Source organism: Lepisosteus platostomus, chromosome 3 (genome assembly GCF_059453375.1).
Source record: "Lepisosteus platostomus isolate fLepPlt1 chromosome 3, fLepPlt1.hap1, whole genome shotgun sequence".
Lineage (NCBI taxonomy): Eukaryota > Metazoa > Chordata > Actinopteri > Semionotiformes > Lepisosteidae > Lepisosteus > Lepisosteus platostomus.
This window is the reverse complement of record NC_142613.1, coordinates 78,342,037-78,357,859: the sequence shown is the minus strand read 5'-3', so window position 1 is coordinate 78,357,859 and position 15,823 is coordinate 78,342,037. Positions and strand designations below refer to the sequence as shown.

Genomic DNA, 15,823 nt, shown 5'->3' with positions numbered 1-15,823 from the left:
ACAGGGGGAAACAGCCATTAAAGTGTTGCAATATTATGTACAAAAACCCATTTCAAGTAAACAACAAAATTACTCCAACGTCTTTTGAACTGAAAAGGGGTGGCACATTTAATCTCATCCAAAATTGTAAAAACAAGAAATAAATTAACATGAATTCTCACTGGTCCTTTACTGTCCTAATTTTAATTTTCATAGTAAAACTAAATATACATCAAAAGAAAGAAACAGGATTAAATATGTTTAGGCAACTCTAGAAGTAATATATTTGCTGCCCAGTGCCCTTGGTGGTAGAAAGATGTTAAAGGTTGTGATATGCCTTTAGAAATGTGTACAGTGTGCTTCTTCTTTCTGCTTTCCTTTTTAACAATTGAATATGAATTTGCAAAAATGGGAAAATCCATATAGTACATGGAAAGAAATGTCCATTTGTTTGTCTCCAGGTGTAAAAGCCATGCGTGTATACAGTTGTTAAAAAGCTCAGATGTGTTTTTTTTTAATAGCATTGGAGCAATGTTATGACTCTGTGAAACAGAGGAGTGAAGCAAATGTAGCACTGGTGAACATTGCAATCTGATGTTGCTAGGACAGTCATTGCCAAATGCCAGCTATGCTGTCAGCAACAACAGAATCTATCTGTGTTTGACCTAAGAAGCTTTTGTAATGACCCAAGACATACTTTTTAGAATCAGACAGATTCTAAAAATCTAAGAAATCACTTCCATTTAAAACATAAACAAAAATCATTAAACATGTGTGCATCATTGAAAACACATATGCAAAATACCAGTTAATAAGATGATTTAAAACTGCCAATATTCTGACTCGCTGTCTCAGAAATGTATGACTACAGTGTGCTCTCTAACAACCCTTTGGATACTGGCAACAAACAGGTGGTGTTTTCTAATTCTAATAATCTTTAGCTGGTGTGGAGATAGCTGAGCCATTGAATACAGGAGAAACCACAAAAGTGTTTGCTGAGATCTGAAAGAGGAACAACATTTTTGTGCATGATGTAAAGCAATGTTGCTAGAGATCCTTATGCAGACTTAAGGAATCAGCATGTTGATGTCATTGTTCTCATATTTTGAGACTGGTGATTCATCTTTTGTTACAGCAAGCCTGATGCCAAATTAATCCTTGAATCTTTCAACTCAATAATACCTGCCACTGCACATCAAAGGCCACTCAAACCTTTATTCTTCATTCTCACATCAATGTCATATACTTGATCACTTCATCATCAGATCTTAATCCAACTGAGATCTATGGAGTTATGAATTGACAATTATGTTAATGTCAACCAACTTCAAATACCTGTCACGATCGTAATCCCTCCTCTTAAGGGCGCTCCGGCCCTTTCGGATTTTAGTCCATCTTTATTTAGGGAGGGGGCTCCCGCTATGCCTGGCTCAGCATTGGGAGCTGGACGCCCGGAAGCCTGCCTACCAGTGAGTTCTGGAGACACCCGACAACACAGGCTTCATCACGGCGTCCTGACCATCTGAGTCCGGGGCTCGGAGCGCCTGACCTCGTTACCCTGGTTTTATTTCCTGTCCCTGTTCCGGATCCAGTTCCGGATTTTAATTGTGTTTGTTTCATCTTGGATGGATCCCCCGGTTTAGGACTTTGGACTACACCCTGGATTCCCCCTTTTGGACTTCCCTGATCTTGTTTGGCATTGCCATGCCCCCCGAGCACCGCATCACCATAGTCACATACCCCTGTCTGTCAACCTGTCCTGATTCTCTTCGTCTCCTCCCCCTGTTGTCCTTCTCCACTTACTTCCGGATTATACCGTCTGCATAGGGTCCTGAACTACACTTTGCGGGAGCGCTGGACTGGCTGCTGTTGTGATATCTGCCATTTGGGATACAATTTCGGTGTAATAACTTTATGTAAACAGTCTACACCTGGGATAGTCATCCCTATTCTTCATTGACAGCTACTTCAAAGTAATGAAAAACATCCTGAGCTACTTGTAGTTTATAGGAATTTTTATATGGATATGTACACTATTTAGCTGTTGCATCATGTTTATCAGTTTTTTATACAAAGTATATCATATTCTATTTTATAATTATTATAATTATATTTTATAATTATTTTAAAATGTAACATTCTCAGAAAACAAGGAATTTCATGTAGGGAAAAAAACAACTGAAATTGTTAACATTGCAATTTGCCACACAGTGAATCCTTAAAGTGAAGTAGCTGTGTGTGTGGTTATGAGACAAATCAGTGCAGTATTTAATGTTTATTAATTCAATTGTGCTTACCTGTGCTAATTATACTGTATATTTTAAATAGTAGTGAGAATTTCAATACATACATTGATCGCATTGAGAAAGAATGCTTTACTACGTTGCTGCCACGACTCCGATTGTGCTATGTTACAATACTTTTAAGTTTTTCAATATACTGTGCATACATATGCAGCCATCGAGAATGTGATTCAAAATTCACTAGAATTGCTTTTTATTCAGATATTTTTTTAGATTTTATTTATTTATAAATAAATTTGTCTGGGATAGCTGGGAACTATCAGGGACATTGCTAAGTCCTGTATTTGTGGGGGAAGAACAGGGCTTTGGTACGTGGTATGTGAGTGTATGCTTGTGGCTGTCTTATGTTTACCTGTCCGGGTCTGTGACCTCAGGTTCCCAACCTGACCTGCTTGGCTTTCTTCCTGCAGGCACTTCCATTCCCACTCTTCTGTGTGCTTATTCCCTGCACCACAATATACTATACTTAGTGCCTTTAAAAACATATTGTATTTAAAAGCAAATAAACACAAAATTTGCAATTTGCCATTGAGGTACAGTATGCACTGCTAAGAATATTTTTATATAATTTTAATGATCACTTGCATGATGGATATCTGTCGATTTTACTTCACAGAATTCTTGAATGTGTGGGGCATATTGGGAAATATAGTTTTTTTGTCCATGCATTTGGAGGGAAACAGAATTTTCAAACCGCCTTTTAAAAGATATCTACTGTATTTGTGAAATTTTCACAATTTGTATTTAAATAAAATTGTTGCACTCTCGGGGTCATGTGGGTATGCGTCCTCACCGCTGCCGCCTCAGGTCAGCCCCCCCTCCGCTGGGGACTCGAACCTGGGCCTCCGGCGTCACTCAACAGGGACCCAGCCACTTAAGCTAAAGGGAAATAGCCCATCAGCCCGACGCTATTCACAGGGAAGGGCGGTGAAGTCACCGTGCTGGAAAGCCGGCTCGCACAACCTGTAATGTTGGCCATATGCGTTACAATATTATTTATTATCTAATTGCATTTTGTTTATTCTCAGTTACACACAGGCTAAAATACAGTGGAACTGCTGTGTACAGGAGTTCATAGGCAAGAATTACTGTTGAACAGTTATTGATGCAAAATATCTGCATATGCCCATATAAAGCAGAATACCACAAACACAAAATATGTTACAATTATGCGTCTTACAGTGAGTTTTGGATTCAACTTTTTTCGATTAAAGATCCTTTATTTTCTGTTTTCATTCAGATAAGTGTGTGTGGTATTGCAACTACTGCATATATGCTTTATTGAAAAAGCTATTTACTGTGTAATAGCCACAAAAAGATTTCAGCCTGTGCTCATATTGAATAAATTTACTGTACAAATTTAATTGTGTTTTTATGCTTGACTGTAAATCAACAGTAGATTTAAGGATACAAAGTAAGGATAATCTTGCAAGTAAATGCAAGGGTATTAAGGGGAACTGTAATCACAGAAATGAAAACAGAAAAACAGAAATGTTTCAATGTGATTTACATGCAGAGTTAACAAGTAAACTGTATTTGTCAGCAAAACCGTCTCGAAGTCTTGAGCAATATTTCTACTGGATTTAATTCACAAGCCTACTTGTTCACAATGTAATAGGGCCGCTTCACCTCATCAGAGGTTTGGTTGTCTTGTTCTGAATCAAAGAATATGGTGCTGGAAATTTGGTATACAGTATATTGTGATGTTAATTGAAGGTTTTAATGTTACTCTGTATATTTTACTTTCATTGTGGTTTGAAATGCCCTCATTAATGCCATTTCTTTCTAAACCCGAAATATAAAACTAGTGTAACTGTTCCCAATTAATCAGGGTACAGCTTGTGCTGAGTATCAGTAGCCTTTATCACATGGTTTTTTTCTTAAATAAGAATCCCAAAGATTATTTAAATGAGTATTAAGCATAGAGAATGCCAAACCTTGTAATGCAAGACCGGTTCCTTTTATCCAAGACATGCTGAATGCAGGAAGTATGGCTGATACTCAGCCCAATCAGAGACTTTGGAAATACAGTGAAGATAGGGAATGAAGAGCTGCATTGCGACTGGACCGCAAAACGTATCCCCGACACAGGTCACAGAAATGCCACATTTTTTACATTTGTATAAGACGATTGTAGACCTTCAGGCAGACAGTATGAAAAAAAATCAGGGTCAGTCTCAGAGGTCACTGTATTCTTGCAAGTTCCATTACTGAATAAAATTAAAATAGGATGCATTAACATTGAAAAGTATATATAGCGAAGAAAAATGCCATGAAAGTTTTAAAGCTTGTGAAATGTGAGAATCTTAGGTAATTAGTGGAGTTTTAAATAACACCTTCACCACCTGAGTTTCCATGCTGCCCTCCTCCATACTGCTGCCCTCCTTGTTTCTCCTCCCATCTTGTGATGAAGCCACAAGCACATGGAGCCCCAACTGCTCCTCTGAAGTCATGATCCGCTCTTCCCTCTATTCCCATTTTTCCTCTCTCTGCCATTTTACTGTTCCTGTTGGGAATAAGAATAAATAAAAAACATTTTCATTTGCAGTTTGCTCTCAGTAGAAAAAGTCCTTACCCTGTAACAATATTCGGCTTCTTCTTTCTTTCACCTGCTAGAACAAAAACAAACTCCAGCTTTCTTGTCAACAGCCAAACCCTGAATACCAGCCTGATTTGGAATCTGAATTTCTCCCCTGGCCTTCTAGTAAGCTCTTAATTTGGTTGGTTTCTTGATGTTCATCTCTGTCTCCCTAACCAGCTGCACCAGCAGCTCTCCCATTAGCTGAATTTGCATCTTGTTTTCTAAGCCAACGATGCCAGTCTGATCTAGACACGACTTGAAAACCACTTCCTTGCCAGAGTTACCATGTTGATGAAGCTCCAAATGGGACACAGCTCAGCTGATGTCAGATCTGGGTTCATCTTTCACAGCAGGAACATATGGAAACATACTGGCATCCAAGATGGAGTAGTGTCCGTCTGTGACTCTCCCCACCAGTGATAAGTGTCATAGATACTTGTCTGCAGAAGAAATAGTTTGCTGCCCCTTTTTTTCACTCATCATGCTCAGATTTCTCCACTCTTTCTGGCTGTCTCAGAAATATTTCTAAGGCTCTCATTACCTCACTGCAGCAGCTCCACTGCTTGGCTCCAATTCTGCACCCCAGCTTTCACCTTTCATCACCACCCACCTGCATCAAAGTAGACATTACATTACACACTTGGCTCCTGCTTGGCTCTGTTTCCCTTATCTTCAGTTTGAGCCTTTACCCATCTGCATCAATGAAGTCATCATGTGTCTCTCATTTAAAAGGCATCACACTTTTTCAAAGAAATGTGATGAAACACTTAGCTCATATCAACCATCATTTCTCATTACCTTAAATTTTTGTCTATTGATCCTAAGCCTCGGGAACCTTGTAGAGTGTGCCAGCAATGCATTCTTTCAGTCTGTGAAATACAATAGAAAGGTTGAAAAGGCTCAGTTTTTGTCAACCTTAACTCCGATTTTTATGGAGTGTCTGAGTTCCATTCAGCATGGAGAAAACCTCCCATCCTTTAATTGTTCTCAATGCTAACCTTTTCACACATTATTGTTACAAGCCAAGTTTCACTATATTACAATAATTGTCACCGCTTCCTCTCTCTGAAACCTGTACGCAATCCCTGTACAGCACGGACAAATCAACGTTGTCAAACAAGGACTTGTTACTGTCCTACACCACTTCCATTAAACACCAACAATGCTTTCCAGACTTGATTTGGCACAACATCACTCACTGCTCATCATATCATAATCAACATGTTTAAATCCCCTGAATGTGGTCTTTCAAAGTTATGGAGCATTAAAGCAAATCCCCTTTAAGCGTTGTCACCATATTCCACGTTCATATTCTGTCTTTACATTTTATAGAATGAAATGATATATAATTTGTTTGAGATCTATTTCATATCATCTGGTCCAACAGCCCCATCAGGAGGAGTTGCTTCTTCATTTTAATTACGGTTTGGCCTGACTACTGAAATCATATTCATCAGAAAAGCCTTTTTGAATAAACTGAGTGCCTTGAAATATTGTTCCAGTTAGCCACGTTCATTACTTTATTTGTGAATCAGGTAGGATATTAGAAGACAATAGATTAAGTTAGTGACTTCATCTATTAAGCAAAAGCAATCACAGTTACAGTTTTTTTTACTTTCTTTACACTTTAAAAATGCTGTCGGTTGTTGTGATCTCTACATTGGGGCTATAAAAAATGATTTTTTGGAGAAAAGAAAAAAAATATTATTTTCCCCAAACACAATGGAATAATAAACATTCCCCTCATGAGTCCTTACCCATAACCCCAGTGGTCCCCCGCTCTCATCCAAGTGCAACCTAAGGTCTCCCAATATACTAACAGCACTACAATGCTTTCTCTACTTCGGCATCAACAAACAATTATACTATTAATTTGTCAAATTATGCATCAAAATGCTAATTACTTTAAACTGAGAAATAACTCCATTACCTGTAAGTGTATGCAAATGGCTTGTTCACAGAATGAAAATATTCTGAGAGAATTTAATTGCTTATTCTTCATTCACAGATCACAGTATTTTTCATGCAGATGGAGTAAAAACATAACTGGAAAACAATAGATAGTGTCACTAATCACAACTAAGTGCCCTGCAAGATGTGTTGTTAAACCTAAATAATCAATACATACAAAAATGTCAGTCCCAGTTAGACACCTGATCCAAAGGTGTTAGTAATGTACTGCAAATCCCAATTGAAATCCCAATAAAGTCAAAGATGATTGCTGATGTGGTACAGTAATGTTGTAAGATCTGTCATGGAAATTTAACTATCAAGGAAGCCACAAGAGAGAGTTCTCACCTGAGTAAGGTCTTTATTTCAATATTGCAATATTGGGAGCCCTGCTGCCACTTCACAAAGTGCAACCAGAGACTCAATTTGTTACAAGCAGTACAGGGTTTTTATAAGACATTGCGCTGTAAAAAAGTTCAGCACTTGGTCCCTTCTAAAACTTCCCCTTTCTCTAAGAGAAAACAGATTACATCATAGAGCGAGAGAAGAAAAACTAGATTTGTTATTCAAAGCTTATCAGTTACTTTCAGCTAATTCTAATGACCCAGACAGCATATATTGTTTTGGTACATTGTCTTCTAAACTAACCTAAACAGTGTACTTTGTTGATGAACTGTTTTCTAAAATTCTGCACGTACTGTAGCATAGCAGTTATATCCTTGAAATATTATCTAAAAGCACCAATATATTTTTTTGTAAAGCTCTCTACATTTTTAAGAATCAATTAACTCATTAGATTTCCACTACAGATCTCTTAAAAACAAATCCTACTTTAGTTAATGAGGAGTAAAGAACACACAAGACATGCTCTTTTTTATCTTGTGTTGTTAGTGGTCATTTTCTCTGTTTCCTCTAAATTTTATTAAAGATGTTTTCTACCAATTCCATGTTGAAAAAAAATGGGTGCTATTCTTTGAGGTAATATATGTGCTTCCTTTAGATTTAATTTAACCACATTGTGTGTGAATTTTAGAAGGGCTTTGACAAACAAAGTAAACAAATGAAATGTACTTTTAATTTTCCTAGTATGAGTATCTAGATTTTGATTACTATATACAGTAGTTTATGTTGTATGCTATATGTTACCTTTCGCAGGTGTATTTTTGTCATTGAATGTAATCAATTTCTTCAGTTAGTGACTCTTCTTATTTGAAACTAGTATTAAAATTAAGTGGAGGCAGGTCTTTATAATGCTGAATTGTGTCCATTAGTAAAATGAAAATCAGTGCTACAGTAGTTATTGTTTCAGAATCTAACCTACCTACTGTTTTGACGTATTTGCTAATTAGTTCCACAGAATATTGTGCAAGAATGTGCAATTCAGCTCAACCAACAGTAGTCTTTCAGTGTAGGTAAGAAGTGGGAAATTAGAGCTTTAAAAATACAATTCACCTTTACCAAGACACATGAAATGGTTTTAGAAAACTTACAAAAAAATAACCTACATTTCTCCTCCATAGTAATTTCTAAAAAACATTTATTGGTTTATAACTCTTGCGTCATGCTCAATGCCTGTATACAGTTACCAAGCCAGTTTTTTTGCCACATTTGAGGTTTTGCTACAGTTGTTTTAAATGATAAAGTATCCCTATCCTTCTGATTATGAAGAAATGTCATTATTTCTAAAATGTTTCCCATGTACAGTACAGTACAGTATGTACAGTATACTGTAGTACTTTAAAGATGTCATTTTCCATGATTTATTTCAGACACAATTGGGATAATTTTGTTCCCTCTGCATTAATAATTTTGAGCTCTCAGGTTTTGAATGAATAACAGATCAAGCTAGCCTGAATTTGTCTGGTTAAGTCTAATAACAGAGTTAAGAAACTCTATTTAAATATTAAATTAAATAGTATAAAATCTATTATTTGCTGTTTCTTTTTCAGATCTGCATATTGGAACGACAAATATTTGATTTCCTTGGTTACCAGTGGGCTCCAATCCTTACGAACTTTGTCCATATTATTACAGTGATTCTTGGCCTCTTTGGAACAGTTCAGTTCAGACCACGATACGTGACAGGGGTAAGTAGAGTATGACTTATGGTCAGATTTCATACTGTTAATTGAAGAAATTATAAGAAATATCTGCGTCTCTCAGCAGTCTACAAGCCAGAGAGTTATTAATGACTGTGTTTTTTGAGTCCAAACATTGTAAACAAGACACATCTACAGTTTGTGTACTGTATTTCTCTTAAATAAAACCACTGTACTTGTATCATAATGTAATAATCTGCCCCTCCCCTGGACAGAATCTGGGAGGAAGAGTCTCTGCTCCCTACAACTCACTCTGTTCCCCTCCCTGAACCTCCTGTCAGATGTGACTGATCAGCCCACAGCCCCCTGGTCCTTAAAGAGCAGTGAGGAGATTCTCTTTCCTCAAATTAGCTTTATTGCAGTAGTATCACTCCAGATCTAGGAATACTTGCTGTTGGAGAAAAATAGTTTTATTCACTCCTCACTTCAACATTTTACAGTGCACAAACTCAAATACTGTGCCTACAGCATAATCGGTGCTACTATTTTGGCATTTTAGATTGGACTGTTGATTAAAAAATAATGTGGCTTAATTGACTGTCAACGGTCTTAATATTAAAATGATGTGACTAAATATTATTAATGTTTTTTTCATTATGTACTTCATTTGTGAACTTTGTCTATATGTATCTATCTTTATATTTGCACTGAATGTCTATGTATCATGAAACAATGTGCACGTAATAAATCTGACGTCTGATACTGCTGTATAATTCCATAAATTCATAATAATTATAAACATTGCGTTTCTTGAAAAGAGTAGGGGTGTTACCCTGGGGCCCTGGCCAAATTTCCCCCTGGCCTTTACCAATCATGACCTTCTATTAATCCCCATCTCTGAACTGACTTCATCACTCTGTTCTCCTCCCCACTGAGACATGGATCTTGAAGTTGACACAAAACCTGACAGGAAGAATAGAAGTAATGTTAAGTGCTTTCATAATCTTATGAATGTAATCACAAATTCATAATCTTCCTTTTTCTCTTTTCTCAATAAATGGATCTTGCAGACATTTTGTAATTTGAAAAGAAAGACAGTAACAGTTGGTAAACTGAATATTAAGAAAATAAATCTGCTGTTTTGGTATATATGATTTTCCACTGACACCTCACTTCAGTCATTTGTGCCATAAACAGATTTCAGAGGAACTCAAATTTATTACGTTAGTTATGTATGGCTTGAAAAATGAAAGCTACTCTTCAGAACAGAAGCAAAATAACAAATCATAACTTGAATGGTTATCGTCTTTTACAAAACATTGCAACATAGTCAGAAATAAAATGAGTCCTGCTTGTAATGAAATTGAAAGGTTTTCCAAAACAACATGAAATTATTATTTTACAAAAAAATACTGAATCTTCCTCAAGCTGCTGAAGTTTCCTCAGAATAAAAACATATCTGTAAGTGTGATAAGATGAAGTTCTTTATTGATGTGTATTGACAGAAAATAGTATAATATTGAGATATTTAATTACACTAAAATGTTTTTAATTAAAATATATTATTTTTAATTTTAAATATTATCATCTATAATGTTTGTGCCTCACAGGAAAATGTTCCATAACAAACACCTGGAACAGAAAAGATGCAATAGAACCTTAATTATTTATTTATTGGCTATAATAAAAGTTATATATATAAATAAAATAAAATGATTACAGAAAAAAGTGATTTTTTAATGCCATTACTCATCACTGAATAACATTTAACACTTGATTAGCATGCTGGTAGAAGATGCGTGTTACAACCCAATGATCTGCACGTGCAGCAATCAAAGGTGTGAGTATTTTAGAATCTATGCACATAACACACTGCTCACATTTAAAGAGAATGAAAACACCACTCCTCATCTCTATTCTCATGTTGACTTCAGAAGCTGGCAAAACCCTGTTTCAGGTAGCTGGAGATCATCATTTTACTTTTTACTGACTTTTAATTGTGACTTTTTACTGCCAACATACAAACACTGTCATCCCAAAAATGTAACATTGCCATGTCAGAATTGCACCATTGTCCATTCTTATTTACTTGATCATTTTCACTAATTTCTACTGCACTGGAGACCTGTGTCTATTAGTGCTGTACAGAGCAAGCCAACCCACATCTGAATCCTAGATTTAGGTACTGTAGCAACAGGTCAAGTAAGGTCTGTAACCAGAGACCAGCTGTGTGATGCAGGTTCGAACAGCTTCTGAAACATGTGATATACTGTAGTATGTCTTTATGAGGAACATCTTTCTTTGAATGGGTCTGTGCAGTTTAGATATCATCAATGGCTGTTTTATCTTGGAGAGGTGAGAAAAGTCTAGAGCACAAATCAGAAATGCAGCATAACAATGCATTATTTACCTGAGTACTTAACATTAGATTAGCTGACCTTCACAGAGGAAGTTAGTAGGTCTTACACTGTACATCATTCCAGAAATTCAAAAAGGAGAGATGTGCTCACTAGTCTACTTAACACTGTAGTAACCATGGGGAGCTCTGGCCAGACGAGATGCTGTGGCTCTTGAATGGAGATGACCATTTTTATCATTTCTATCTATACTGATGTGCATTGAGGGAAATGGGTCTTCTGTGTGGCAGCACAAAAAGTAGATTAGTTAAATTAGAGCAAAACATTTATTTTAATAATGAAGCAAACAAACGCCACAGAGGAAACTAGTTATCACATATCGTTCTGAAGCTCATTCTCTAGGATCAAATGAAATCTTTGAATTAATAAGCTGCCTGAGATGCTTGGTTCAGTAACCAAATTGGTAAGACAGGTCAAATGTTCTTATGTTTCTTTTGAGGTTGTTAGACTGGCATAACCTGCTAATACAACTGTAATTAAAATTGTTGAATGTGAATACAGCACTGGGGATCATAAATGTGTTCATCCATGGGTATGCTCTAGTGATGTTGTGTGGAGCATCTGTAGTGGAGGATGCAGATGTCAGATTAATCTTTTGTGAAACTGGGGATTTTCCACAGGAAAAAAAGCCAAATTGTCATTACCCCAAAAAGCCCTACTCCCCACCTCAGCACTGTATGCACCATCCATATCCAATCATTTCCTGTATTTAAAAAGTTTGTTTACTTGATTGGGATGGTACAGACCCCTGTACAGCACTAAATCTGTAGAGAAAAAGCACTTTTGAAGTGTTTTGGAATCAAATAAGATTTTCAGACCACATTTTTGGGGGAGTGTTTGCTTTACCATTTCTGTCAGCGATTTTCTCCTACACAACTGGTAAAAGTATGATTGATTGCACAGATATTATTCTTTTTGAAAACCTTTGGTATCAAAACTTTATTGACTGAAACAGCTTAGAAATGTGTGAATCCAAGAGGGGAAAGAAATAATCCGGATTTATATGAAACACGTTGACAGCCTGTCTTTTCAATAGCAAAGTACGGAGATCTATATAAATCCACACTTTTCTTACCAGTTTGGTTTTGCTGTAAATATATTGGTGGTCTAAATCATGATTTTGTAAACCTCATGTCATTTCTGACAGACAGAATATATTAACTTTATATATTATTTTACAGAGTGATTATATCGCATCGATGCAGACACATACAAGATCTTTCTAGAAAGTTAAATGGCTTTCTGTCTAACATTACCCTTGCTGATGTCAGTTTTAGAGATGCTGTCAGTGCAAATGAATTTTTATTCTAATTTAATGTGGCGCTTTCTGGTAGGTGGAGAATTGCCAAATGAAGTTCCGCTACACACTCCCATCCTCTGTGTCTAATGCCCTGACAACATGTCAAATTCAGTGACAGTAAAAACCCCTCTGTACAGTGCCCTTTCTGAATGGTCTGTTGAATTCAGTAGAACAGTATTCTTGATTCTTTTCAAGTATGGGAATTCATATGTACAGTATATCATTGCATATTCATGGAAAAAAATAACAAATTTAAAAGAATTTAAAGATCTCGAATATGAAACATTTTCACCGGGGCATATATGTGAGGGAAGTCACGGACGCTGCCCTCTCTTCACTCCAGGGTGTTTGGTACATCCCTTATAATGCATTGGTAGCTCTAAACTATTCAGAATGTCAGCACTGCTCTAGCTGAAAAAGAAATCATTAAAATACTAACCTTAACTCATCCCTACAGGGTGTTATGGATTTCTTGAATCCAATTTGCAACATTTGGTCCAGAAAAATGTTTTTTTTTTTTTTTTACATGAATCTGAATCTAAGAGCTGGTCTTCCGAATCAGGTGACAGGTCTTGACACTGGCCATCCTGGGCAAACTGTAGCCAGCCATGAAACAACCAAACTTTCCAGATATACAGATATATGGAGAGTGGTGCTCTGTCTCTGTGGACTCGTACACGGTCTCCTGCTGTTTTAGTTAACTGTCAAAATCTGAAATGGAAATTGTCTACTTAATGTTTGGTGCAACATGTAATGATAATGTTTTTTTTTCTGTGTCCCTCTTTTATCTTCTCGTTCTCGAATCATTAAGTGAATAAAGAATCTGTGCTGCATTTTTATTGCCTCAGCCCTCCTGTGGGACACATGATATCCTTTAACAAGAGAATAAGAGAGAAATTTTATTTTAAGAAATTATCCTGTGAGTTTGCATATTAAGAATTGCAGGTACGCCATTAGCTGTCCCGTGTCTATACAGTATATTATGTATGTACTGTAATATCTAAAGCAAACACTCCACCCTTTAATTTAGCCTGGTGAGGTACAGTATATACATACAGTAGTAAAAACTAAAGAGCAGAGCAATGATCCCAAATGCAAGAAAGAAGACTAAACACAGAACAAACTACCAGAAAGATAGCGGAATGAGTCATTTTGCTTTGAGTGGGTTATTATTGACAAACACAAAGAAGCTAGAAAAGAACTACCACAATGAATTTCCAGCTGTGAAATATCAAGCACAATGGCTGCAGAACGTGTTAGAAGAATCGTTCAAGCAACAGGTTAAAAACCCAAATTTACTACACAAGACCTGACACAAAAATACAAAGAAAATAATCAACAATGTACAAGCAAACAATTCAACTGTACTGTACCTCAAAGAATGTTCATGAGTGGAAACCAAAGTGCACATCATTCTGAAAAACAAAGAGTGTAATTGGAATTTTTCACTAAAACAGTAATAAGTATTTTTTATCCTACTCCGTTGGGCCCCTGAGCAAGGCCCTTAACCCCAGGTGCTCCAGGGCGCTGTACAATGGCTGACCCTGCGCTCTGACCCCAGTCTCTCTCCTTGTCTTTGTAACTGTGTGTCTCATGGAGAGCAAGCTGGGGTCTGCGGAAAGACAAATTCCTAATGCAAGAAATTGTATAGGGTTAATAAAGTGATGTTATTATTTTATTAAATCGATGGTCTTATGAGACAGTTATTAAGGTATAGACAGTGAAAAAGAAAAAAATATCTCTTCTTAACAATTCCAGATACAAATTGATATGTTTGTGAAGACATACTTTATTAGTCATTCATCATTTTTGTCCCCATTTTGTCACTTTGGCAGTTCTCTATCTACTTTAATCAGGAGTCCTCACAACGTTTTTGTGAAAAATACCAACTTTTCCTGAAGTCAGTGCATTTTCTATATATTAATAAAAAACTTATTTATTAACCACTATTTTATGCTGTAGATGCCACCCACACCTTCTCAGCACACACAGAGACACGTGATCCTAGAAGTAGCAAAAGGGACTTCTGGGCAAGTTGCACATATAATTGTAATTAAAAGAAACTTATACTTTATTTTAAAAAATACCTGCCTATCCCACTAACATGTTTTATCATTTCTACCAGTCTGATAGACTGGATTACTTTACAAAAACTAGTACTGTTAAATGTAAGCGTATGGAAATGATAATTAGAATTAAACCGGAGATAATTTCTGCATGCAATAGCATTCTGGGGGCAGTAAACATTGAATTAGGAAAAAATTAACTCTTGTTTATCTAACTTGTTGGAGTTCTTAGAGGAAGCAAGAGCAGCACTGGTATTAGTATATTGAGATATTCAGAAGACTTGTAGTAAAGTCCTTCATATAATCTTTTAATAAAAAAAAAATAACTTAAATAAATGAAGGTAGGAATTCAAGGGAAATTAGTAATTCACAGAGAGGAAAAAGTGCAGATAAGGGGTGTATGCTCACTTTGGAGTGATGTAAATTGTAGTGTATCACAGGAATCTGTATTAGAATCACAGTACATCCTAATTCATACCATCTACAGTAGATCAAGAGTTTTCAGCCCTGGTCCTGGAGAGCTCCAGTCCATTTATACTGTACGTAACCTGTATTTTGGGACCCAAGTCAGGTTTAGGATGGGTGGTTTTGTAGTCCTATCTGAAATTTTGTTTCTCAGAAACTCTCTGGGGCCTGGATGGCCCAGGGCACCACGTGGTAGTTGTGTCCGGAAACTAAGTCAGTGAGATCAAAAGTTGTCACCAAGCATGATTGAATCTCATTTGATTGCAAGAGCTTTAATCAGTGGTCTTGATTGATTCACACTCATACCTTTTAGTTTGGGGAACATGTCCAAATCCGATGCCCAGAGAGGCTAAAAAATATTGTAGATCACCCGCTTGATCAGAGCCCTATAGAACAAGGATTGATTATTCCAAGTATAGAGTTAAGAATAAGAATAAGAATAATACAATTTATTTTATATAATGCTTTTAATAGTAACTTTCCAAAGTGCTTTACCAACAAGTTAAAAAAACAATTAAAACATCAATAAAAATAGGGGATACAATTAGCACAAAAAAGGCTTTATATTGTAACAGAATATGCAAAAGGGCATGCAGACATTAATAAAATCCTTTCTAAAGAAAAGTTCTGAGACAGGATTTGAAAGCAATCTGGGAAGGTAACTCTCAGAGACTGGTATCCTCTATCCTGGATAGAGTTCCAGATCTCTGGGGTAAGAGTGTT

General features: G+C 36.4%; 1 protein-coding gene across 1 annotated transcript in view; it reads left to right on the top strand.

Annotated features, from left to right (window-relative positions):
• Nucleotides 1-15,823, top strand: part of nkain2 (sodium/potassium transporting ATPase interacting 2) — a 271,975-nt gene that overhangs the window by 102,433 nt on the left and 153,719 nt on the right. The window contains exon 2 of the mRNA XM_088626942.1: nucleotides 8,763-8,900. Within this exon, the coding sequence (XP_088483068.1) occupies nucleotides 8,763-8,900 (138 nt within the window). The remainder of the gene's footprint in view (nucleotides 1-8,762; nucleotides 8,901-15,823) is intronic.